This window comes from Gymnoscopelus braueri (genome assembly GCF_963280865.1).
Source record: "Gymnoscopelus braueri genome assembly, chromosome: 20".
Lineage (NCBI taxonomy): Eukaryota > Metazoa > Chordata > Actinopteri > Myctophiformes > Myctophidae > Gymnoscopelus > Gymnoscopelus braueri.
Genome location: NC_137622.1, coordinates 11,163,693 through 11,190,188, shown reverse-complemented (window position 1 = coordinate 11,190,188; position 26,496 = coordinate 11,163,693). Strand labels below are relative to the sequence as shown.

The 26,496-nt window shown below is 38.5% G+C and overlaps 1 protein-coding gene across 1 annotated transcript; it reads right to left on the bottom strand.

Annotated features, from left to right (window-relative positions):
- Positions 1-6: 6 nt before the first annotated feature.
- LOC308076088 (uncharacterized protein) lies at positions 7-18,959 on the bottom strand. The gene is made up of 16 exons (XM_080416199.1): positions 18,649-18,959; positions 16,593-16,713; positions 14,907-15,120; positions 13,189-13,331; positions 12,061-12,235; positions 11,864-11,919; positions 10,333-10,508; positions 7,268-7,378; positions 6,987-7,112; positions 5,396-5,503; positions 4,639-4,800; positions 3,346-3,934; positions 3,182-3,245; positions 2,913-3,091; positions 2,026-2,114; positions 7-1,860 (listed from the first exon to the last, which is right to left on the bottom strand). Exons 1-16 carry the CDS (start codon positions 18,853-18,855, stop codon positions 1,762-1,764), a joined length of 2,619 nt encoding a protein of 872 aa, XP_080272325.1. The 5' UTR covers positions 18,856-18,959; the 3' UTR covers positions 7-1,761.
- Positions 18,960-26,496: the final 7,537 nt, after the last annotated feature.

Sequence of the window (26,496 nt, the reverse complement as noted above, 5' to 3'; positions counted from 1 at the left end):
AAAATCTTAAAATATAACATTTTATTTGTTACAATATGACAAATGCTTTTAAATTTAACTTTTAAGTTTTTCTGTTTAGATTAAGGAACCCAAGAGTGATACAACCAAAATTGTAAATGTGTTCTATTGGTATAACAACAAATCCTCAAATGAACTAATTCATTAACAATCTCCCAATATAAAAGTGCTCAGAGTGATAAGAAACATTTTAGTCATCACCACCTTATTCAAACAAGAGTCCATAGATGTGCAATTCAAACTACAAGCAGATCTACTAGTGATGCAATGTACTGTGAGCTTGAAGATCTGCAATTTTCGGCCTTACAACTAAGTGTAAATCATGTTTAACTCTCTCCTCAGAGTTTGACAACAAAGGAATGTAAAGTCAGTTTACATTTAAAAAAAAATCTGATCTCCAACTCAACTAAATAAATGAGGAATCACATAGTTTTTTAATTTAGGCAAATACAGTATATGCCTTTTACAACCTTTCTCCACGTGGGCAATTTGCAACAAAAAATCTAAAAATCCAGACTATACAGAGAGAAAAGAAAATCCTTCACAGCATCTGAGGTAAAAATGAGGTAAAAAAAATCTAATAATATGTTATGGTAAAATTAGATTAAGAGACAAATAAGGCACTGAGACATGTCTAATAAATATTTTGACATTATAAAATGTCTACAGTCCATCGGTGTCTATAATCCAGAATTTATTTTAATCAATAAATATTATTTTAACCACTCTGTATGGCAGAGTATGCTAATAATAAATAACTAGCACATCTGCAGTTGCTGGAGGTGATCTCCCTATTCTTCCATTGAGTAACTTACTGTTCAGACTGGCAGCCCAAATCCAGCCCAAATCTGATTTGAGCCTATCCAGATTGGTGTTTTTTTTGCTGTTGCAGTCCCAACAGCAAAAAAAACACATGAAAAACATCAATCACATTCCCTAGCCTCCAATTTGGATAGGAAATCATATTTGGGCTGGATTTGGCCTGCCAGTCTGAACAGGGCATTTAGACTCTGTTGGGCAGAACACCTACCGGTTGACAATGTCAAAGTTATCAGATTGGACCCAAGTTGCATTGGATGGTTTGGACCCCACTCTTTATTGTAGTTTGGACTTCATTGCAATTGCCTACAGACATAAAACTTACAGAAAGTAGCTTTACAGTTACAATATGTAAGTTTTATGTCTCTACCGATGGAGAGAGCTACTTTCAACGTTGTCTGAACTATAATAAAGATGTCAGAGCATCTAGTGTCCAGTCCAATGAGCGTCTGCTTCAAATAACTTTACTGACAGTGTCAACCAGTAGGTTTCCTGAGGATCAAAGGAGGTCACACACATCCACATACCATTTAAAGGCAGGTGCTGAACTTCAAAGAATGCAAAGATCAAAGAAAAAGAAAAGTCTGCATACTGTAGCTCCCTTCAATGACTTCATTTTTGTACCTGAGTGGGTGCCAAAATGGCTCAGGTTGTGCCAAAATAAAGTAATTGAAGGGAGCTACAGTGTGCAAACTTTAGCTTTTCTTTTAACCAGTAGGTTTCCTAAATGATGCCAGGGTCTACATTTCTCAGTGGAAGAGACCACTGCTGCAGATGTACTAGTCATATGGTATTAACCTACTCAAAGTGTACAGATTGGTTAAAATAACATATAATAATATGATGTTCATTATAATAAGTCCCAGATTTTAGCTTTAATATAAAAACATAGTTCACCTGAGAGAACAATTTAAAATTCACATATCAACTGCCGTAGTCGTTCACTTTCTGCAGGGCCACGGCACTCACATTGAGGGCATCTTCATCGGGCAGAAACTCTCTCAGTAAGAAAGACAGGAGCATCTGTCAGGAAAAGGGATGAGTGAGCCAACAAGACAGAATAATTTTAATATAATTTCTGAGGAAGTTGGTTTTGCTAGCGAGGAAAATGTTGCAAATTGCATGCAATGAACCAGGGAAAGTGACAGAATGACATCTATATCTCACTCTACAAGGATGGATACTCACATACACCAGTCTCTGGTTTTCATCTCTGTCCTGAAACAGTCTGAAAACGTTCTCCATGTGCGCCCTCTTCAAGATGAGGTAGTTGGAATCTAGGATAACAACACAGAACACAGCATGGGCGAAGCATGCTTTTGAAAATACATGGGACAGTTTCATTCTATTAAACCAGGTGGTTTTCAAACTAGGTTGTGGGGACCAGCAGGGGTCCTTGAGGGGGAGTGTCTACAGTCAAATGAGGAATAGTTTCATTCAACTATAATTCAACTGACTTGAAATGACTAAAATACAAACACTGTATTAGCAATTATACTAACAATAAGTTTCAATATCCCCACTGCACATCGATTTCTCGCCTACAATTATTATATATAGACCATTTAATTAAAACTAAACAACTTTTCATATCAGAGTGCCTAGGACAGAATCATTTAAATTTGGGGGTGCGCCCCCAGACAAAATCTGGAAAACCCCTTCTGTAAAGAAGAATAAGTTGTCCTGAACCTGGACCTTTCTTGAAACTTCTTCTTTGTAAAACATTAAGCCAGATTCATACGACGGTGCCAAGCGTCAAAAATAGCAGAACTAGTACAAGCTCACACCGCGTCACATCTTGTAGGTCTGCTATTTGCGGCATGTGACACTGTCGTGCGACGGAGCACAATTAGGCTTTACCCTGGGAAAAACATATGATAATAATAAGATAAACAATTGTTAGTTGCTGTTGCTAACTAGTTGGTCTACAAAAAAAGTCCAAACTTCTTTATTATCATTATCTTTACTTCAATTTTGCTAGTGGTGTACAGTAAACAGACCACAAGGGTTTTCCATGTCTCCTAGCAACAACAGAATGTTGAAAGCGTCTACTGAAGACATGAGAGCTAGCGTACATTTAGCACAGATGAGCTGATGGGCTTTGTCCCTGGTCTCGTCTTTCTCCTCTTCGGTGCGGGGCTGCCTAGGTGACGCTGGTGAGCCACCAGGCCACTGCTTCTCACGCAGGTTGTCGATATACGCAGCCATCTGCACTTCTGTTGGGTTCATCTTGCTTAGAAAGGAGTTCATCTTCCTAGTAAGAGGAATATATGCATCACTATATTAAAGTTTTTTGATTAGGGAACTGTGAGAGAGATATAAAATGATTTTAAATGAGCCTTACTTTTTCAAGATGGGCATAACGGGCTTCAAAATGGCATCAAATATGTTCATGAGGATGGAATTGCCTGGAAGACCAATAAGAACAATAAACATTTAGTTAAACTTTACAAGATGTTATTGTATGACAACGACGCTATGAATATTGTGATTGAACGCTGAACAAACCAGCTATTTCCTTTAACAGGTCAAATATGGCTTTGGTGGCTTCCTGTTGCTCCCAGCTGGCCTGGCTCTTCTGCCCCTGCGGTTCGTCCCCTTTTGGCAGAGTCCCATGATCCTTCAGCTTAGTCCTTTTCAGACATTTTCCACCCAAACTCCGCCATGACAGGCTGTCTGTGCTGTCCATCAATGAGTCTCCGTTTTGTGCGCGTTGGGATGTGATATCTGAATCGGTCTGGTCTTCATCGTTGCCGGGTTTTATTGAGGCCAGAGCCTCTTGTGATCTGGACCGGGATAATCCTTTTATTATCGTTTTCAGAAGAGATGTTCGGGGATTTTCTAAATCCTCCATCTCGTCTTGAGAACAGCTTTCATTAGTTGAAGAGTCCAAGCTAACAATAGCTTGTGGTTCCTTATCAGCCTCTCCCACGGGCGGTTCTGATGTAGGATCAGTTTGGGAGATAACAATAGACGGGATTGCAGCATCAGTCACATCGAAGCACTTCTCATTTAAGGCCTCAAAGGATTCGGCTGGTGGAATCGTAGTCTCTGGACACGAAGGGCTCATTATGCCATCTAGATGAGAGCTGTGGGGCTGTAAAGAAAACAACACAAAAAATGACTTTTAGACATTCAATTCAATTCACAGCACAGCTGACAGCATACAACTTAACAAATCAATTTCCCAATTGAATATCGTTTTTGTTGCAAATGAGACAAACCTTCAAATGCTAGTGAGACAACTGTCATTGCCTACATCCTTTATTCAATAGTTGTGGTTGTTCCTTTAGATACTAGTTAAACCATTATTGATACCGTGGGGAATTTCAGGTGTCGTAACAGCAACAACAATAGTCATGAAACAGGATAGGCACAAGTGAGTGTAGAGAGATAAGAATAACATTAAAAAATATATATATATATAATACAATCAAATAAAAAATATAAAATTAAATAAATTAAAACAAAATAAATAGATTCAAAAGATTCAGTCTGACCTTGGTGAGACTGAATCTGTACTTGGTCTGACTCTGTTAACATATGTATATTCTATCAATAAATGAATAATATACAATCTATCAACAGTGAATATATGCATGAACATATATCTATCGCTTATGAATGGATATATACATGTACAGACTATCAACAGTGGATATGGGACTGATATATGTTCTTGTTCTGTGTATATTCAGTGTCAAACCAGCCTGCAGTGGGCGTCTGGATAATATTAACTATGGTGTGAAATTGATCTTCTCAAAATCACATCATAAAGCAGAACCGTGGTGCTGTGTTTACCTCATCTTCCTCTTGTCCTGGAGTCAGCAGGTACGCCAAGCCGCTGAGAAGTCGCCACACGCCGCTATGTCCTTCTTCTTCATCGCCCAGCAGTTTGTCCAACGGGCAGAGGAACTGAAAGACTGGCTGGCTGTGACCCATCACACCATCAGCAACCACCGTCTGTACAGCAAACGGACAACGGTAATAAGATCTTCTAGTCAGTGGTGGAAACCAAGTACATTTACTCACTTGCTTAATTACAAATTTGAGGTACTTTTACTTTACTTGAGTATTGCCATTTTATACTTAAAGGTAAATATTGTACTTTTTACTCCACTACAATTATTTGACAGCTTTAGTTACTAGTTGCTTTGCAGATTAGAATAATTATTACAAAACATACATTAAAGGGAAAATCTTCATGAATTCAAGGCTTCATGGGGTGTGTAATTGATAGAGTGAACACTCCCTTTAACCACTTAAGCCCTATTTTGTACTTAAGCGATTCGAAAACAGGCAATCTACAAGCTTGTAGATCTGCTATCTTCTAAACATTTTGATATTTTAAAAAATATTAAAGAATATGGAAATTCTGCATAATGAGTACTTTCACTTTGATACTGTTAAGTAAGTATTAAGTATATTTTGAATTATGCTAATACTTTTGTACTTTTTTCAAGCAAAATCAGGCTTTTACTTGTTCTGGAGTATGTCTTGAACACTGTCCATGTGTTATGCGTCAGTGGACCTGTCTTGTACTCAGGGAGACGTTTACCTGAAGGAAGAGTTCCACTGAGGCTCTGACTTCATCCTTGACTCCATCACTGACCGCCTCCTCTGAGCTTTTCGGCAGCTCTAATATCGAGGGAAGTTTGGTGGAGTCCTGAAAATGCAGCAAAGATTGACATTTAACATGAGCATGCTGTGACAGAGGGCAATCAATATGGATGGAGTGAATAGTTTTTTTTATACTATCTGTAATGGAGATGAAAAATGTAACACCCCATATCGATCTAATTTAAGACTGTGGTATATATATATCACATTCCAAACTTGTTAAGCACGTTTTGTGGCTTGTTTACACAACATTGCTGTCTCGGGCACATCCCAGGATAGACGGTAAGGAAAAACTCAACGTGGGACATAAAATGGATTGCAAGAATTAAACCCTTTTTGTGCATGTCCGTGCATGGCGTAGGACATATTGTACTGTAAGTCCTAAGATCATGTAAAAATGATGACATTCATTGAACATGTTAGTACATTTTTATTATTTTTAACTAGCGAATAGATCACTCATATTATAATGCAGTTGCTGAAGATGAGCTGAACCCATTCTACCAACACCCTGTCAGGAGTGGCTCCCACTACTTTGACTTAGCTATGAAATAAAAGTTGAGCTCAATGATTAACTTAATGGAAACGTTATGAGCAGGAGGAGTAGCCCATAACCGTTGCGGTACTGCCATCGTACTTCACACTGAAAAATGGCCATGGGTGCAGATTTGCTGAGTTAATATTCTCACTGAATGTGGGGGGAAGGGGAGGGGGGGTTATTAGCCTACCAAATAAGCTCTGACAAATGACCAATCATCTACTTCCATTACTGCCGCTGCTGGGCAAGGGTTATGGGTTGCTTTAAGCCATACTTATACTTTGCACGACACCGAGTTGGTGCGTGGGTGTCGTGCACTGAAAATAGCAGATGTGCTATGTTCAGTGCGCAACACCAACATGGAACGAAGTACAAATCAGTCATTACTTCCTCATGACACCAGGTCAATCACTGAGCAAAGCTTTATTTCCTCTCTCTCTGCAAGTGCGAGGAAGTAAAATACGACATTTGCATGTACATGTTTCAATTATGGTTCTTTCTCCTTCCTTTTTCCTCCATTCCTTTTAACGCAGAACCTTGTGAGTGTATGTAAGACAATTTTAATATTTTGTATCATCAACAGCAAAGTAAGATGTGTAATTGTGTGAACAGTTATGTAATTTCATAACTGTTCACATTTGTAACAATATGCTAATTTGCATATATTATTTATGAAGTTTGAAAAAGAAAAAACTGGGATATTCACACTTTGGATTTCATCTCCCAATTTATTGACTGAAAAGCAATGTTTCAACCCAAAAGTCTTCATCTCTGAAGATGCTGTTGGAATAGAAAAGTAGTTTTTTTAGTCAGTACATTGGGAGCTGCAGCCTTGTGAACCTTTATTCTGCACTTGGATGTGCTTGGATGTGCACACAGCTACTCTACTGTGCCTAAAAATATGTCATGCCATTATATACCTCAGTACTTGAAACAATGATCTAGTATCTGCCACAGACTGGCTATGAACACTGTGTGTGTCGTCTCTAACCTGCCATCTGTTGCGGAAATATATAACATCCATATAGGTCTTCTTGATGTCCCAGTGAAGGTTCTCTGTGTTGTCTTGTTCCTCCAGGTGAACAATGAACACCAGCTCCTCTTTCTGCCACTCCGCCTACAGTACGGCACAACAGAGGGACAGACAGACAGACGCTATCTCAGGCTCACACATTCACACAACATCCAGGGACGTGCTGGGTTGCAGCAGTCCCAGCTGCATTAACGAGCGTTCGAGACATTCCACACCTGTCACGGTGATTCGCGACTCACATGAGGGATGCTGAGGGCCCAGCGGCCGACGCGCCACATTTCATACGACAGCTTGAATTCCAGCATGTCCTCCCGAACGCTGGTCAGGTACTCCTCCAGGTCACTGTCCTCCTAATGAAAAGCAAGACCCAGGTCTGTCACGTTTCATTAATCATCACTTTAACATTAATGACATTTGAAAACTGGCTAAATTCAATTCAAGCCAGGGTCAATGTTCTCGCCGGCTGGCCTTCTATTGTTGCCAGAGGTTATTATTATGTAGTGGAATAAATGTCCAGATGTCTAGATAATTACTACATTAAATATGATAGATGTATTGTAATTCATGATATGAAAAAGGAAATAAGAATATTCTTATATTATAAATATACAGTAAAATATATTATGAATATATTTCAATTAGCCTTTTAACAATGGCCTTTTAGCATTTTAACAAAGACACATTTTATCAAAATTATTTCAAGTAAACTTCAAGTAGACATGTACAACATCAAGGTCCATCATTGAATTCTGTGATTAAAGCAGTACAACACACCAGATTATATTTTCTGTAGTTGTTAATTGATATAAATGACTTACTTACTTATACTGAGACTCTCAGTATAAGTCTATAAAAGACTCTATACTGAAACATTCCTGGTCATATTATTAACCAGTTATGAGCAACTGTGCAACAAACCATCTTTCATGCCCTAGATGTGCCTCAATGGTGCCCCCTACTGGTAGAAATCTCCAGCCAAGTGTACCTCATTTGCACAGATGTTTGCTCGCAACTGCATCTGTGTCCAAAATGTTCACAAAATGTTCCCTCTATGCTTATGCAGGATACCAAAGTTCCTCTGCCCTCTTCCCCAAATATTTGTAAAAATCAGTCAAGGGCGGCATTTTTTTTTTGTGAATTTATAATCTCAGATCCACTGACTGCGAACCACTTTCCAAAGCATACCCTAGCTTGTTTGATTTTCATTGTAGCCATTAATTTCCGTGCGGTATAAAATCAACTTGTAGAGACTTCCTTGAGATAGGTAAGCCAACACACTAAATATAATTATTCCAATAAGTGTAGACAAACAAACAAAAGTCTAAAAATGAAGCCATAACAGAAAACTGGTCAAAGTTCAAGTACGATATACCGTATGGCCAAATCTATTAATAGACAATAACATTAATTGTCTCCAGTATGGTCCACATGATGGAACCATAATGTTGGGGTATTTTAAGTAATACAGATTTGGAAATAGTTCAAAGGGAGTACAGATGTGGGGGGAGGTTCTGGGTTTACAGAACTGACTGCTGAGCCCTTTGGAGGGGTCCTGGGCTCAATTCAACCAGACATCTGTGATAGTACTCACTTATAGGCCCCTTTGAAACCATCTGTCATAGCCAGCCCCCTTCTACCTCTGAGAGCTAATCTAGTTATTTAACATGCATATTCATCCATGTTACAGTGCATTACATCACATCCTGTTTACTGGTAAAGAGGGCATCTTGGCAAACGTTGAATAAGATGTTTAGTTATTCCAATAACTTTTTGTTATTATGATAATTACTAGCTTCTTTGGATGTGGTGTGTTTCTAAACTTTCTACTCCTGTCTGCTCTCGAATACAGTACATGTTGGCCATGAATTTTAGTATTGGTATACTTTTTGTATAATTTCTGGTATATAATTTTCTTCTATAATAGCGCTACAGTCTGTAGTCTAAAAACCTGGAAGTGAGTTTGCAATGCGTTCTCTCGCCAGATTCCCAATGTTTTTTCTTCAAACGATTCACTATGTACTGTATGCAGAAAATAATTCCTTTTTTAAGAGTTAACCTTTTTGTCCAAAAACATAAATTACTCCTGTTAATACAGTATCTCAACCATGAATTCTCAAGCCATTTTGTGAGGCTTTTTCTACTTGAAGCACTTTCATTTTTTTTTACTATTAAAATGTGTCCAATCTGTATTGTAGAGTATGGTAATACAATATAACTTATACAATTGAGGTGGTTGTATTTTGTCTCCCTGCTCTTTTATTGAGACATTTAGCTCGTGTCAAAGGTCATGTCTCACCTAGACAGAGGATCTGACGCAAATTTTGACCTGATGGTCAAAATTCAATTTATCCCCTGAGCAAGCAGGTAGGCTCTTTTAGCTCAATGGTAAAAAAATATCAGCACTTGCGCAGGAAACAGGGTTCAAATCCGGGGTAGAAGAGGAAAGTTATGTTTAATATGAATTGCATGTGGTTCAAACACTGACTTGTGGAGACTGTCATGGTGTACAAAACGTGTGAACATCATAAAGCTGTGATTACCACAGAGCCTATTTCCATTGATCCAAAACCCAGTGCAGTAATTCCTTAAATGCTGTATAGGATCGACCATGTATAGGATCCCATGGTGGAAGTAACTTAAGGGTTAAGCCTAATTTATACTCCATAGTACGACGGTGTTGAAAAGACCAGATTTTAAGTTAACAATGCGTTGCATCACCTAGAAAAATCACCAACAGTATCATCACTAGAACTCTCTGTTTCCCACAGCATGGAAGCTCCTCCACTGAATACAAATAAGCAATATGAGCTTTAAAGCTGCAATCTGTAACCTTTATTTCCTACTCGGGATTCAAACCCGGGTCTCCCGCATGAGACCAAATCTCCTCGGCCAAGGGGCCATCCCCACTTGGCCAGGGGAGATATTGTGCTTATAAGCTTCAGGCAGTACTATTGTACTGTAAACAGCAGGTATCCTACCCAACACCAGGGTCAACATTTCTCAATGGAAGAGTAAAGAGACCACCTCCAACCACTGCAGCTAACTAGTTATATTGTACTAACATTCTCTACCATACAGTTTGGTTAAAATAACATTTTACTCATTAAAATAAGGATTGGAGCTTTAGTCTTGCCATTATGACTTTCTATGTCAGAAGATTTTCTTTTCACAAATGTGAGATAAATTCATGACTGTGAGAAATAAAACCCTCAGGATTGTGTTATTTTTAGTCAGTTGTTGGAAGTGTGCTTCCACAGTTACCTGCTAAACATTCTGAATGAAAAACAAAGAAAGATGTTCCTACATCATCGGAATCCAGGTGGCTGTGAACAGAACCTTCTCTGCTACATCCGTCGGACTCCACGCTGGCCAGGGCCCGCATCATTAACTCCTGTTCCACCTTCTTCAACTTCTTCTTCTTTGCTCTCTTGGACTTCATCTTATCCATCATTTTTGACCAACCTTCCTTCAGCTTGTTGGCTGAAATGAAAGCAAGCCACATGCACACACGCACGCACGCACGCACGCACGCACGCACGCACACACACACACACACACACACACACACACACACACACACACACACACACACACACACACACACACACACACACACACACACACACACACAGAAGTGAAATTGAAAGTTACATGTCAATATGTTAATACTAGAATACAACACAGAAATGGTGACAATACGGTACTTTTTATGTGTATGTTACATACGTATACTATTATACTGTGTATATGTTAATATCTCCACCAGGCTAAAAGCAAACAGGGAGAATATGTTGGATCGGCCTGAAACCGTGGCTAAATATGGAGTCATTCGCCATGGATGCGTCATGGATGACTAACATCAGAGACTGGCCTCACTACATCAGAGACTAGCCTCACTTCTGGTGGAGATATCTCCACTGTGTGCATGATACTCTCTAGTACATGTTTTATTTTTTTATATATTTATTTATAATGTATAGTAAACATGATCTATTTGTATCTTCTTACTGTTGGGAATGTTTAAGACAATTTTATTCCACCTTTAGCTCCTTGGGAGTATGGTTTGTTTTTATGTTGTTGTATGTTATTGTGTTTCTTTGTTACAAACTTCCAAAAACGAATTGCCCCTAGTGGGATTAATAAAGCCGTTTGAAGTTGAGAGGGCTGCTCCTACGCACAGAGGTAAGCCAATAAAGCTAGAGTCACAATAGCTTCACAACAACCTGTTTACACACTCATCAGATTATTGTGCAACTTTGCGTGCTTGCTCAGCTGTCCATTCTTAGAATCCCATTGAACCATTTCTCAAACCTTGCTAAATTGTGCTGACTCGACAATGATTGCAGAGATTGGTTGGGATGCCGGTCCGGATTAAACCATTAACACCGGGAAAGCATCTGTGTCATTTTAGATTTTAGCTATATTTTAACCACTTTAACCATTATTTTATACTTTGGCTATTCAAAAATAGCAGATATACATGCACATAGCACGTCACTTTGTGCCGCACTATGAGCTTGTAGATCTGCTATTTTAGAAAAATCGCAAATCTTTGGAGATATATATTTTTTTAAAGTGAATATTTTTAACTCAAATGTTTGCTTCTGGGGGTCCCTGGAACATAATATTTTGAGATGGGGGTCCGCGGCCAAATACATACAATTTTGGGGGTCCTTGACATGAAAAAGTTTTTATTTATTTATTAGATTTAGAAGACATTTAGAATTTAGAATGAGCCTCAGGTCTTTATGGGTTAAACCAGGCTGAATTAGATGCAGTGTGTCCAAATTAAATCCCCTCTTATATTAGACTGTGTAAATAAAGCAAAGACACACCTTTCTTTCTGGATTTCCTCTTTTTGCTGGTGGAAACCTCTGCTCTCTCTGCATACCTACAAATTCCCCAAACACAGACAGGCACAGGCTTGTCTTTTAGAACAAAATACATTGGTTGTTACAAGTGCAATGTTGAAAAGCATTGCTTGTTAGTATTATGGCAGACAGCAGATTCTAGATGGATGACAGCCACTCACGCTCCACCGCTCTCCTCTTCCTCATCTTCCTCCTGCGAGGACTCAGAGAGTGGCTCAGCCTCGGCGCCGCATAGCTCCTCCGCAGAGCCTTTGGAGGTCACGCTGTCGAGTTGACTCAACACCAGCTGGTTCAGATTGTCCGGTTCAGACAGCCATGAAACCAGCAGGTCCAGAGCTGAGGACAACAAACACACAAAATAACTCACAACATGACATATCCCAGTAGTAAGATAGATAAATTCACATTATCTCTGCCTGACATGGCAGAAAAATATCAATAATAACACCTGATGTCAACAACGTTTACCATTTAACCATTTAGCAGATGCTCATATCCAGAGCGACAAAGCCCAAGGTCAGATAAGTATGATACAAATGAATAACATTTGTATCTTCAAGATGTTTGTTTTTTTGTCAGTTATTGCACTTTGTGTAGGTCTATGTGTTTTGAGAAAAGTCCAAGCTCACAGAGGAAAATCTAGATATAATCAAATGTGTGCAGGTGTACTTTAGAATTTGAAAATCAGCACATAATTATGACAGTAAAGGTTCATTTTTAACAATATCAGAATCAGTTCCAAATAATTATGTAAATTTGGTCTGGTTGCTCTGGTTAATAGTACTGAAACGGAGTAAAGCTTGTTGTACAGCACTTGTACTGTGTGCATTGTAAATCTCTATCACCAAGCTGTAAGTACAAAACACTGTTGCTGGGTCACCAAAACTGTCCAGCTGGTATGAATGTTAATGTTTTAACCACAAGCATTTAAATGAAGTTGTAAAACCTGTTCCAACATTCCCAGAAAGATTAAATGTTTCATTTTTCAGCAAAGAATTACAATAAAAAAATCTACAAACTACAACAGATAAAAACCATGTAAAACCAGGATACATGCTGTAGGCCCAGACAATTATTTACTAAAAAATAATATAAGTCATGGTAGTAAACTAGTTATCTAGTACTGTAATTTTTGTATGTCTTTTATTTCAGATCCCCGTCAGATCCTCTGTCTAGGTGAGACATGCTTTTTATTTAAACAACAGGTGTGCAACGTATTGAGCTGCTCATAGAGTTTGTTGAAATAAATGTATCACACTGGTGAAGTTCACATTCTAGTGCTCACTTACCCTTTAAGGCAACGATCTCATTCAAGGCACAGCGGTTGACATCTTGTCCCCGTAGAGACTCAGGGAAAAGGTTACGTACCAACGCCTCAGAAAAAGTCCTAAGAACTGCCACCTCCTCTGCCCTGGAGCTGAACAGAGGCTCTCTAAAGATACACACAAACCCAAAAAACAACACCAATCCTATTAATTGTATTAATTCACAATCCACTTTTAAACTTGTTGCACTGGGAGATTCCCTATTAATCGTTCATTTGAATCCTGTCATTCTATTGTGTTTCTCTTCGAGAATTGTTGTCAGATTTTCACATGTCCTCCTCACGATAGAAAGATTCAGGTGGAGAAGAAAAATAATTGCCCTTTAATGAAATGAAATGTATGATAAAATAAAATGCATTGTCAACATTTGCATCTAAATTCAATTAAAATCACATGTTAAGGTAGGGTAGACCTTTATTAAATCCACCGGGGAAATTCAGGGTTAGGTGTCTTGCTCGGGGACACTTCAATGCGTATATTGGCGGACCGGGGTTCGAACTGGGAGGCCTCTAAGGATTGTATCTCAAAAACTACTGGCTGGATTGTCATGACAATCTGCACAAAAACATTCTCCACACTAGTGAGCATGGGGCTATAAGGATGGGAGTTTGGTCAGTTCAAACCACTTATGTTCAGTTGGATATAAGGAGCAACGCAAGTTCTAGTCTAGACTCTTGTTTATTGTAGCGTTGGGCTACATATCGTGATGTCATTCCACATGAAGAATATACACACAACACCCACTAAGGACAGTGTCATTTTGTTTCCGTTGTTAATCTGGTTATTGCTTGCTTTTGTCCAAGGGCCTTTCTATGATTTAGTTGTCATGTCATTTTATTTTTATTTTTATCTAAAGCACTTTTGTAACTTTCTTCGATAAGAGCTCTATAAATAAAGTCTATCATTATTATTATATGATGACTCAGACACTCAAGCGCTTAGAATGTAATCAGCCATTAGTATTTCAGTGCAGTGCCGTAGGTCAAAAGATACAAGCCAATAAAAGACAAGTCTTTACAGTAAGTGAATGATTCATAGAAGGTGATAAAAAAAAACAATAAGGAGTTTATAGAGTTGAGCACAGTAGTCCGAGCACAGAGTGCCTTCAGCATCTGCCTGATCTCACTGGTAGAAGAAGTACTCTACTACGATATCTTTATCTTACTTAATTAAAACTATGTAGAAATACTCTTGTTACAAGTAGAAGCCCTGTATTCAAACTTTTAAAAGTGCAAAAGTATTGACACCAAAGTATACTTGAAGTACCAAAAGTAAAAGTACTTATTATGCAGAATGTCCCATTTCACAAGTGTTTGTCAAAATATATCGAAAATAGCAGAACTACAAGCTTCCGAAAATAGCAGAACTACAAGCTCTCAACATGAACACATCACATGTGACACATTGTGAGTTTGTAGGTCAGTTATTTTCGAATGGATGAAGAATACAATGGGGCATGTATGTTTTGTAATAATAATAAAAATAATAAAATCTACAAAATAACTTGTAAATAAAGTTTCAAATAATTGTAGCGGAGTAAAAAAGTACAATATTTGCCTCTGAGGCGTAGTGACGTAGAAGTGTATTAAGCATTGAAAAAAACTCAAAATTGTACTTGTAAGTACAGTACTTGAGTAAATGTACATAGTCATAGTTGCTTTCCACCACTGGTCTGATCTCACCTGTCAGACCGCTTGGCGTTGTGCAAGTGCTGCGTCAAGATACGAATACAACCAACGGAGGCCTCACAGACATCCAGGTCTTTGGCCCTAAAGATGACTCGATCAATGACAGAGTCAAACTCTCTGCTCAGCACCTGGTGCAGGGGCTGGTCCTCGAGGGGTTCAGGGACACAGTACCATGGCAGAACGAGCTGGGTGTATGCGCACTCAATCACTGGTGTGGAAAGAAGACAAACACAACCAAATTCAATACAGTTCATATAGAATAACAGACTTGGATTCAACCTCTTAAATTTCAAGGACCAGAAGGGGATCTCTGATAATGACATCAAAGAAAAGGACCTGCACACTGTCTGGAACTTGCAAAAGAATGTTGCTCTTTATTCGATGTTTCGGTCGTTAGACCTTCATCAGAAAATCAATGTTTCAGTCCTGATGAAGGTCTAACGACCGAAACGTTGAATATAGAGCAAAATTGTTTTGCAAGTTCCAGACAGTTCCCTTCTGAACATATGCACCAGACGTGAACAGTAGTTTAGACTGTAGACTTTGGAGCTATTTGGAAATTTGATCATCCAAATCATCAAATGTAGTTACAGCAGCAACAGACAAGTTGGTAAATGAACACAATTATAGACTTAATTTAGACTTAATTAAACTTAAAAACTCCAAAGATATATCCACTCCAGTAGAATCTCAGACACACACCGGTGTAAATTATGTGATTGCAGGCTCAGCACCAAGGGAGAGCTATTTGGATAAACACACTCAAACACTGGAGTAACAACCACTTTAGATGTTTTGAACAGAATAATAACTGCAGGTTGCATGAAACGCAGAGCTGTCGACATTATTTACTGCACAGACTTCAACCATTGATAATAATCATCAGTGGTGATTCCTGGTACAAAACAGTCCAACAGCCTAGTTTTTTCTCAAGCGTGAAAAAACCCCATTGAGCTTGTTAGATACACAAGCTGCCAAAACGGTTTATTTCCTGTTCTGCACAACCACACAGAAAAACCCAGAGTGAACCTCTCTCCTATAGATGGGGTGGGGCTTTTTTCCCCAGAAGATGTAATATGATCTCTGTGTGCAGCTGCCTCCATACAGCATACGACCCCGCTCAAATGTGTCATCTCCAAACAACAACTTTGCTGACAAAACGAAACTACTACTTCCTCGTGTCACTTTTTGTTGTTTTTCAAAGATGCTAGTTAAACTATGCAGAATGATGTATTGTATGTTGGTTAGTTCATGTTTAGTTTTTTTTGATAGAAATGTACTGTTTGCTTGACCAGAAATGCCAAGAATGGTAGCATATGGTTTAGATTAGACAGATGCTAGGTTTGATGTTTACGTGATATATCAGTTACTTTTGCTGCACTTAATTGTTTTCTTTGCACTCTACTTGTAGTAACAATTCATCCTGTTGTTTGTTGACTAGGATTCATGCCATTTACTCGGATGTAAGCATTTGCATAGTTGCTCTGGATAAGAGTCACCTAAATGCCTAAATTGTAATTTCTGACATTCCGTCATAATCTAAACACATAGTCAACCTAGCTCTGAAAGAAAAAATCTAAACATACCAGAGCTTATACTGAAGGCAACATGTGACAAATATTAACTGTAAACGTGACAAATGTTTTCTGTGCACACCATAATGCTGCTGCTTAGTCCCACCTTGCTGAAGAGACTCCTTAACATGAGGATACTGCAGTTCCATTGATGTTTCAGTCAATGCACTTGTATTTGTAGGCTCTCCGTCAGGGACGTCAAAGCCCTGATCCTCCACACTGTTCTCCTATAAGGAGAGAGAGAAAGCTATAAAACAATTCAATTATAGAGAGCACCCATGCACATCCACAGTGGGAGGTGCTGGTGCAACTACATGACACATATACAGTACTAAGAATTAGGGCTGTCCCCTCATAGTTGAATGAACGATTACATGAACACTAACATCCCTATTCTTATGTCGTAATAGGTACGCATTCTGCGAAAAAAGCCAATCTACAAGCTCCCAATTGTGCGTTTTTTCTTTGGTGTAGAGGGATAAATGGAGGGGGACCCTGGGGGGACCCCATCGTAGGCTTTAAGGCTTTGGGGCTTTAAATGGTTAATTGGTTGTTTTGGTCTAAAGTCGACCAAGTCTTTGTTAATTGATTAGTCGGTTTATGCTTTTTTCCATGCACATCTCTAGCTATAACCTTTTACTGCCAGTCTACTTTCAATAGCCAGTAGCCATTGTAATGTCAACATTAGAATGTTCAGTTCTCAACCTCACCAACCTCGCTGGTCTTTGCATGTTTGTATGCACCAAACACAATTTTACAGATGTGTCTATTTAATCAATGAATCGATTAGTCAACAAACTCCTACTATGATGACTATTAGTCAACGAGGAACTTCAGTCGAGTTTTGTTTTGTGAAACAAGTCCAGCCTGGGTTGGTTTGTTTTGACAAAGACATACGTTTACAGTAAGTGAAAAAAATGCACCTCAGGCTGTTATTGACAAGGTCACACCATCCATCATCAACTCTCCTGAAGTGTGTGATAATACAGTATGTACAGTATGGTAGCCTATATAGAATATTGTTGTGGTAATAGATAACTTTTTATCATTAACACACTTTTACCCATTGCATTTGTTCACAAAAACTATGTAGATGAAAAATCAACATAGGCTATTTAGCCTACATGGTATTATAGCTCAATGTTTTGTTCTAGACATGTAAAGTAGGCTAACAACATGTTGGCCAGTTAAGTAAGTAGCCAATCAAAAGTAATACCATACTGATATTGAATGCATAGCCCTAAAAGGGCTGATATTCAGTGGTGGAAAGTAACTAAGTACATTTACTCAAGTACTGTACTTAAGGACACTTTTCAGGAATATTTACTTTACTGGAGTATTTCCAATTTTCAATACTTGTACTTCTACTCCACTACATCTCAGAGGTAAATATTGTACTTTTACTCCACTGCAATTCTTTGTAAACTTTAGCTACAAATAAGTTAGTAGTAGATTTTGATTATTACAAAACATATGTTAACCCCTTCAGCCTTATGTATACTTAGGCTATTTGAAAATAGCAGATCTACAAGCGACGCATTGTGAGCTTGTAGATCTGCTATTTTCAAAGCATTTTTATACATTTGGAACTTGTGAAATGGGATGTTCTGCATAATGAGTACTTTAACTTTCAGTACTCTAAGTACATTTCAATGTGAATACCTTTACTCAAGTGAATTTTTTGAATTCTGGACTTTTACTTGTAACAGAGTATTTCTACATTGCAGTATACTTTTAAAAAAAATAGTACTTTTACCACCACTGCTGAAATGCCATACTTTGCATATAGCCTAATATATGCAATGCATGGAATGCAGCCATTCTGGGCTAAACTTGCAAATCATAACGTCATACAGTTTAGTGTGAGCTTGTAGATCTGCTATTTTCAAAAGATGTGTATACATTAAAAAACGTGTGAAATGGAACTGTCTGCATAATGAGTACTTTAACTTTTGTAATGTACTTTAAGTGTATTTTGATTCCAATACTTTTGTACTTTTACTCAAGTAAATGTTGAATTCCTGACTTTTACTTGTATAACAGAGTATTTCTACGTTGCAGTATTGATACTTTTACTTAAGAATATTTTGTATTTTTTCCACCACTGATGCAGCCATTCTGGGCTATAACTTGAAAATCACAACGTCATACATTTACATTACCTGGAGTGATCTTTCATCAACCACATCATCGCCAGTCTGGGTGCTGATATTCTCCTTACAGTTGTTTTGGAAGATCAGTGGAGTTGAAATGCAACACAAAATGCACAGCAAGTACTGGGTCACCGTTCGTCCGCAGTCTGTCAAATAATAACAACACAGTAGACCCAGAATCATGGCGACAAAAGACAATGATTTCCATATGTACATCTTCTCTGTCCAGCTTTATAAAACACACGGTCGGTTTACAGCAATCACTCATAGTCTCAGCGTTAAATCCCAAGCTCCTGCTTCGTAGATCCACATTTTGGGGGAAATAAAGATAACGATCGTTTTATTCTGGATGGAAGCACTCAACTCAAAACACACCGAGAGAAAAAAGGAGGGGAAAGTAATGTGGATGAGGAGTTGTGATTGGCTGTGAATTGTGTCTGCTATTGATAATAATACTGTGCCATCTGCAGGCTGTGGTGAGTTGACACAATCCTGAAATACAGGAATGACATTGGAATGGGTGGAGGGTACTATAGTGAAAGTTGATACAATCCTGAATGAATGACATTTGGGGGAGGGTTGGGGGGAGGGGGACAAAAGATGTAGCCTACAGATAAGTGTTCGAGAACTAGAAAAAGTGCTCCTTGCTCGGAGCACAGGTCTCCGCCAGGTCAGGTAGGTTATGTGGGCCAGCATGTTCGGAATTCGCCAATCAGGATGGAATATGAGAAATCAGACGGATCTGTCTTGATCACTTGACTATAGAGATAATGTGTACCGATGTTTGGACAAAAGTTGGAGTTATTTAAAAAAAAATTTGTTGCAAAAATTGGCCCCCTGGTGGCGCTATAATAGCGCAATGTTACAAGGGTGGCATTTGTTCCTCAACATTGTGCGAATGTTGGACACAATTGGACACTGTGTTCATGACTTGCATTTTGTTCAAAACTGGCCACTCCAGCCAACTTTAGATGGCAATCTTAGCCCGTCAGGATGGAATATGATAAATCAAACAGATCCGTCTTGATCACATGACTATAGAGATCATGTGTACTGATTTGCGTGAAATTTGAAGTTTTACATATTTAGTCGGCCTCCTGGTGGCGCAATAATTTAAGGCAGATGTGAAAAATACAGGGAAAAGGTTTTTTCTTGGCCTAAGGAGTGTGCATAGGAAGTTTTACACATATCGTGCACTTATTGGTAAAAACACAAATTGGCCTATAGAGCCACCATGAGGCTGATTTGAAAAAATCAAGCGGCATTTCTTCCTTGGCCTAGTGGGAATGTGTGTGCAAATTTTCACGGAAATCGCAGCTGTGTTCATGATTTGAGGCATTTTGTTAAAAACGGACCAATCCTGCAAACTTTGGAAGCCAATCTTAGCCAATCAGGATGGAATATGAAAAATCAGACAGATCAGTCTTGATCACATGACTAGAGATACTGTGTACTGATTTGCGTGATGTATGGATAAAATCTGTAGGAGTAATATAAAAAAATGTGTTTTGCAAAAATCGGCCTCCTGGTGGCGCTATAACAGGCCTATCTGAAAAATTGGGGCAGAGGTTCTGCTCTGGCATCCAGGGAGTGTGTGTGCATAGTTTTGCTGCCATCGGGCCAACGGTGCCGGAGATTAGCTGCTCGAAGACAGACAAATGGAAAATAAAACTTGTCTTTACATGGGTGGGGGCACTTGGGGGGGGGGGGGGGTCTGAGAATTAAAACAGTAAAAACAAGGGGTGGGTGAGGGATTAGCTGGGGGAAGCAATTTTTAATAGGTGGATTTTGAGGGTGTTTTGGAGAATGGGAGGTTGAGGGCATCTCTGATGTGGTTGGTGAGTGCATTCTGAAGGGAGGGGGCAGCAACAGAAAAATGCCCTGTCACCCAGGTTTGGCAACACTTGAGTAAGCAGGAGGATGGACATGATGATGGAGGAGATCCTAGAGGCCAGGTATGTAGGAAAAAGGATAAATACAAATAATAAAATATCAACATCACATAATCTAATAAAATAGAATAGCTATAATATCAATATAATATCTAACTAGAAAATGTGCTCCTCGGAGCACAAGTCTCCGCCAGCAGACTATAGCAATTATATTATCATAGCAATAACTAATGAGATACAATAGAGTAAAAGATATATATGAAATATATATCTTATATATATCTTATATATATATCTTATATATATCTTATATATATCTATATATCTTATATATCTTCGATGTTCTCTTCAGACTCTTCTACTTTTTCTTCCAGAGATTGTAGCAATCTTTGCTGTGTCATATTGTAAGCATTCATGGCTAGTCTTCGTCTTTTGTCATTTAGCGATTTTTTGTCTCTGATTAATTTCATTCTTTCTTTATGATTCTTAGCTCTGTTTAATTGAAGCAATGCTCTGTTTACATTGAAGCAATCTATCATATGGGAGTCGTCATAATTGACTGGTTTGTTCAAATACTTGTCTGTCTTCTTCATCTTCATTGTCTTGAACAGTTTCAGCAGTTGATTGGTGTGTTTGATCAGCTTTGGCCTTCTGCGCCTTTGTTTGACCAATGTTAGGTGTTCTCAGAGGGACACACACACGCACGGACGGGTGATTTGGACTAGAAGATACTGTTCCAATCAAGACTGATTGATCCTGTCTTACCTCGCTTCAAAAACGTAAACGTTTTTTTGAAGTGACACACCTATTTATAGAATTGTATTTCGTCATGCATTCCTCTAGCCAATCAAAGGCATTGGTGTCAACATATTAATACGTATTAAGATTTCGGTCTTGTTGTGGGATCAATTCAACTCTAGTCCTCTTCTGTGTTACTGTTGTAGATGAGTATGCTTTCTTAGCTTTGGCCTTCTGCGCCTTTGCTTGACCAATGTCAGGTGTTCTCAAAGGGACACACACACGCACGGACGGGTGATTTGGACTAGAAGATACTGTTCCAATCAAGACTGATTGATCCTGTCTTACCTCGCTTCAAAAACGTAAACGGCTTTTTGAAGTGACACACCTTTTTATTATAGGATTGTATTTCGTCATGCGTCCCTCTAGCCAATCAGAGACATTGATGTCAACATATTGACACGTATTAAGAGTTCGGCTTTGTTGTGGGATCATTTCAACTCTAGTCCTCTTCTACGTTACAATTGTAGATAAGTATGCTTTCTTAGCTTTGGCCTTCTGCGCCTTTGCTTGACCAATGTTAGGTGTTCTCAGAGGGAAACACACACGCACAGACGGGTGACTTGGACTTACTGAAGGTACTGTTCCAATCAAGTCTGATTGATCCTGTTTTACCTCACTTCAAAAAGTAGTGGCTTTTTGAAGTGACACACCTATTTATAGAATTTTATTTCGTCACGCGTCCCTCTAGCCAATCAGAGGCATTGGTGTCAACAAATTGACACGTGTCACGTGGAGCTTGCCCAATGTTAGCTTGGCTAACAATGTTTGCTCACACAAAGCGAAAACATATTCTCCACCTTCGGCGGAGACAATAAATCTAATCTAATACAGTGATGTTGGTTTTCAATTAAGTGAGTCCCGGGACTCACTGGTGGTCATTTGAATGACCTTAGATTAGATGTTGGCCTACAGTATTTGACAGTGCAGAAGCATAATTGCCTTGATGCCTATAACATTAACGAGCGTCGAACAAGCAGAAATTGTCTACACTTCTAGAAGCCCTTGGAGTGAACTGACTCACTGAGTCAGCATAAACTGATCATATTCAACTGATATAGGTTGTTCTATTCTGACTTTATTAATCAAATTGCCATGAGCCATCAAGAATTCATTGTTGCCTATTGTTTTTTCTTCACTTGTACAAGTTAGAAAAAGCACAGACAAGTCAAATATACAACAATAAACTAAAATGCACAGATCAACTGAGAAATGACAAAAGTAATGGAAACATAGGCCTACATACATACATACATACATACATACATACATACATACATACATACATACATACATACATACATACATACATACATACATACATACATACATACATACATACATACATACATACATACATACATACATACATACATACATACATACATACATACATACATACATCTATGTGTACACTTATACATTGTGTATATGTGTACACATAGATTCTGCGATGACACTAGTCCAGAGGCAAATTTGCAGAACAGCATAACAGAACATTCTGCATATTTCCCAGAATTTGTGTGTGCATACGGTCAGTGGAATTTGTATATTAATAATATCTGGAGATCTAGCCTACATAACAGAATGTTATGTCTGAAAGAATACTTAAAAGTAATTTCCATAATTTCCATAATTACTAATAATTACAATTTCTAACTTATCCCCCCTTTATTTCTGTGTGTACTTTTGGAAACTCGATGTGATGCAAACTAAAGGCCAGACAGCACCAATGCAACTAGTCGCAACTCCTTGCAACAAAACAGTTTTAAGGTCAGTCCACACCAATGCAACTCTTTGCAACTGCCATTGGGGATATTGGTTGCAAGTAGTTGCATGTTGCAAGGAGTTGCGACTAGTTGCATTGGTGCGGTCTGGCCAACACCAACTCGGGACTCCTGGCTCGCTGCCCTCCACTCCCTCTAGCATCAGAAACAGGGTCTTTCTTGAGCTTGCAGTGTTGTTATCTCCGTTGTCACACCCGCAGTGTGTCTATGTAGGTGCTGCGCCTCTTTCTCCTCGTAGCTATGGCTTGGGTTGGCGCCCACAGTGTCAGTTTGCTTGCTACCAGTACTTCCGGGAGCCTGACACAGTCTCACCTGGTAGGCCGTGACACCTACCCGGCCACGGGGGTCCACGTTTCAGTTGTGGTCCGCCCATGTGACATCAAGCAGTGGTGTAAAGTAACTGAGTGCATGTACTCAAGTACTGTAGGCTACTTAAGTACACATTTTATTCAGCCATTTTCAATACTTTTATTTCTACTCCACTACATCTCAGAGGAAAATATTGTACTTTTACTCCACTACAATTGTATGAAAACTTAAGTTACTAGTTACTTTGTAGATTATTACAAAACACACTAACCACTTCAGCCCCATATATATTTTTGCAATTTGAAAATAGCAGATCTACAAGCTCACAATGCGTTGCGATGCTTGTAGATCCTAGATCGGCTATTTTCAAAAGATTTTAATACTTTTTGAACTTGTGAAATGGGACTTTCTGCACAATGAGTACTTTTACTTTCAGTACTTTAAATATATTTTGATGCAGATACTTTTGTACTTTAACTCAAGCACATTTTGAATACGGGACTTCTACTTATAAGAGAGTATATCTACATTGCCGTATTGATACTTTTACTTAAGTAAAACATGTCCATCACTGACATTAAGTGCCATTAGTAGCATTCTTGTGTAGACGCCATCCAGGGCTGCTGTACCGTGAGCACCATGTCTCGGTCCGTACAATAGCCCTCAAGAGGTGGCTGCTTGTGACTACAGTGTAGTCAGTGCCAGTGGTGGAAAAAGTACTCAAATCTTTTACTTAAGTAAAAGTATCAATACTGCAATGTACAAATACTCTGTTACAAGTAAAGGTCCGGAATTCAAACTTTACTAGAGTAAAAGTGCAAAAGTATTGGTATCAAAATGTACAAAAAGTACCAAAAGTATACTCATTATGCAGAATGTCCCATTTCACAAGTTTCCAAATGTATAAAAATGTTTTGAAAATAGCAGATCTACAAGCTCACAATGCGTTGCAATAGTCAAAGTTTAAATAGTTGAAGTGGTTTATGTATGTTTTGTAATAATAATAGATAATAACAAAGTAACTAGTAACTAAAGTTTTCAAATAATTGTAGTGGAGTAAAAAGTATAATATTTGCCTCTGAGATGTAGTGGAGTAGTAAAACTACAGAAAATTGGAAAAACTCCAGTAAAGTACATGTACTTAGTTACTTTACACCACTGGGGTTGAGACGTGGCCATTTATTGTGTCCATGGGCATGATGGGCTACGACCAGGTACAGTATCATTACTTCTAATAGTCCAGTCATTAAGTGGTTGGGTCAGGGGTAGTGTTGCCAGGTTGTGTGAGAGAAATAAGCAACCAGGTCTATGGAAACTAGCCCATGAGCACTTTAAACCTATATATAGTACTGTAGAAGTGGTTAATGTATGTTTTGTAATAATAATAATACAAATCTACAAAGTAACTAACTAGTAACTAAAGTTTTCCAATATTTGTTGTGGAGTAAAAGTATAATATTTGCCTCTGAGATGTAGTGGAGTAGAAGTAAAAGTACTGAAAATTGGAAAAACTCCAGTAAAGTAAAAAATACCTCAAAATTGTTGTTAAGTACAGTACTTGAGTAAATGTACTTACACCACTGCCACCAACCACTGCAGATCTGCTACTCTATTATAACATGTTTGAATGGTTGATTGTGACTGGTCAATCACAGCATTCTGTGGTTTATTATTACATGATAGTAGACCACTTGCAGACCATTTGCAATGAGTTCACAGTTCAACACCTGTGGGAACTGTAGAATCTAGTGGACTATTTTCTTTAGCAGAAGTAATTTCATCAATTTCAAATCAATAAAATCCATTTTGTTTTTATACAGGCATGATAATGAACAAGGCAGTCTAAGAAATAAACCCCTTCAAGGTGATTCTGTCCCACATCACCCTGTATGGGTTTATTTCTCAATAATGTTCACATCAAGGTTCATTATCTGTTACTTCAGGCCGTGACACCCAAAAATAATCATATTTGAACTGGGGATCCCCCCACCCTGATAAGCACTTGGAAAGTCGGAGTTGAGGCATTCAATTTAGTTTGACTCGGTTCCACAGATACATATTGTGAAAATAGCAGATCTACAAGCTCACAACGCCTCACATTGCGAGGCGTTGTGAGCTTGTAGATCGGCAATTACCAAAATGTTTTCCTCTTTCTTATAATATTTGACAATTTGGCCAATTTTTGACCAGTTTTTATAGAATAGTGTGTTGATTACTGTTGATGCAGTAGGCCTAATGGTCTAATGTTTTTTTTTAGGTCTTAAAAGTCCTTAAATTGTCTTCACTGTCATCTGGTGACCCCCCCAAAATCATGTGCCCCCCCCCCCCACACCGTTCCCAATCCACAGGATGAGAACAACTGATTTAACATATACTCTAATTGTAGCTGAAATTAAATAAAAAATCCTCACACTCTCCAACTCCCTATTATGTGTACTGATGCAATGCCACCATTTCGCCAGACGGGTACACTGTTTTACCTGTAATGCATCACTCAAACCAGTGGCTAACCCCAACTTGACAAACCATCTGGAGATTTCTTTGGAATGGTTCAGGTCATGATCAATACAATTGTGCAGTGTTATAATAAATCATGAAGACAGGTTTTCAACCCTGCTATTCTCTCTCACTTCTAGTAACAGGAGATGCCTCATTGTGATGATGTATCGGTTTTGCACTGCAGTTTCAAGGACAGCAGTCCCTATTGATAGAAAAGAAAGGAAGAAAAACCTTTAAATCAGTCAGTGACATCTACGGTGACTATCTTGGAAGCAGTACAGATGTGTATGTACTTGATGCTCCTATCCATAGAAAGAAACCAGTAAGGAGTGCAGTGGTCATATAGTGATCAGTCAATGTTCTTATGAGTTCATGTTTGTATACAAATCTCCAAACGTACTGCATGCTGAATTAACGTAGTTATTTTTGATCAGGTAGTAATGTTTTACAGTTAATCACAAGGTTACATGAAGTCACTTTCCTCTCCAGGTCATTATCTCTGTGATGCTGAAACTCGGACAGATGGACATGGTCTGTAGGCTATGTTGCATTGGTTATTATATTAAAGGAGA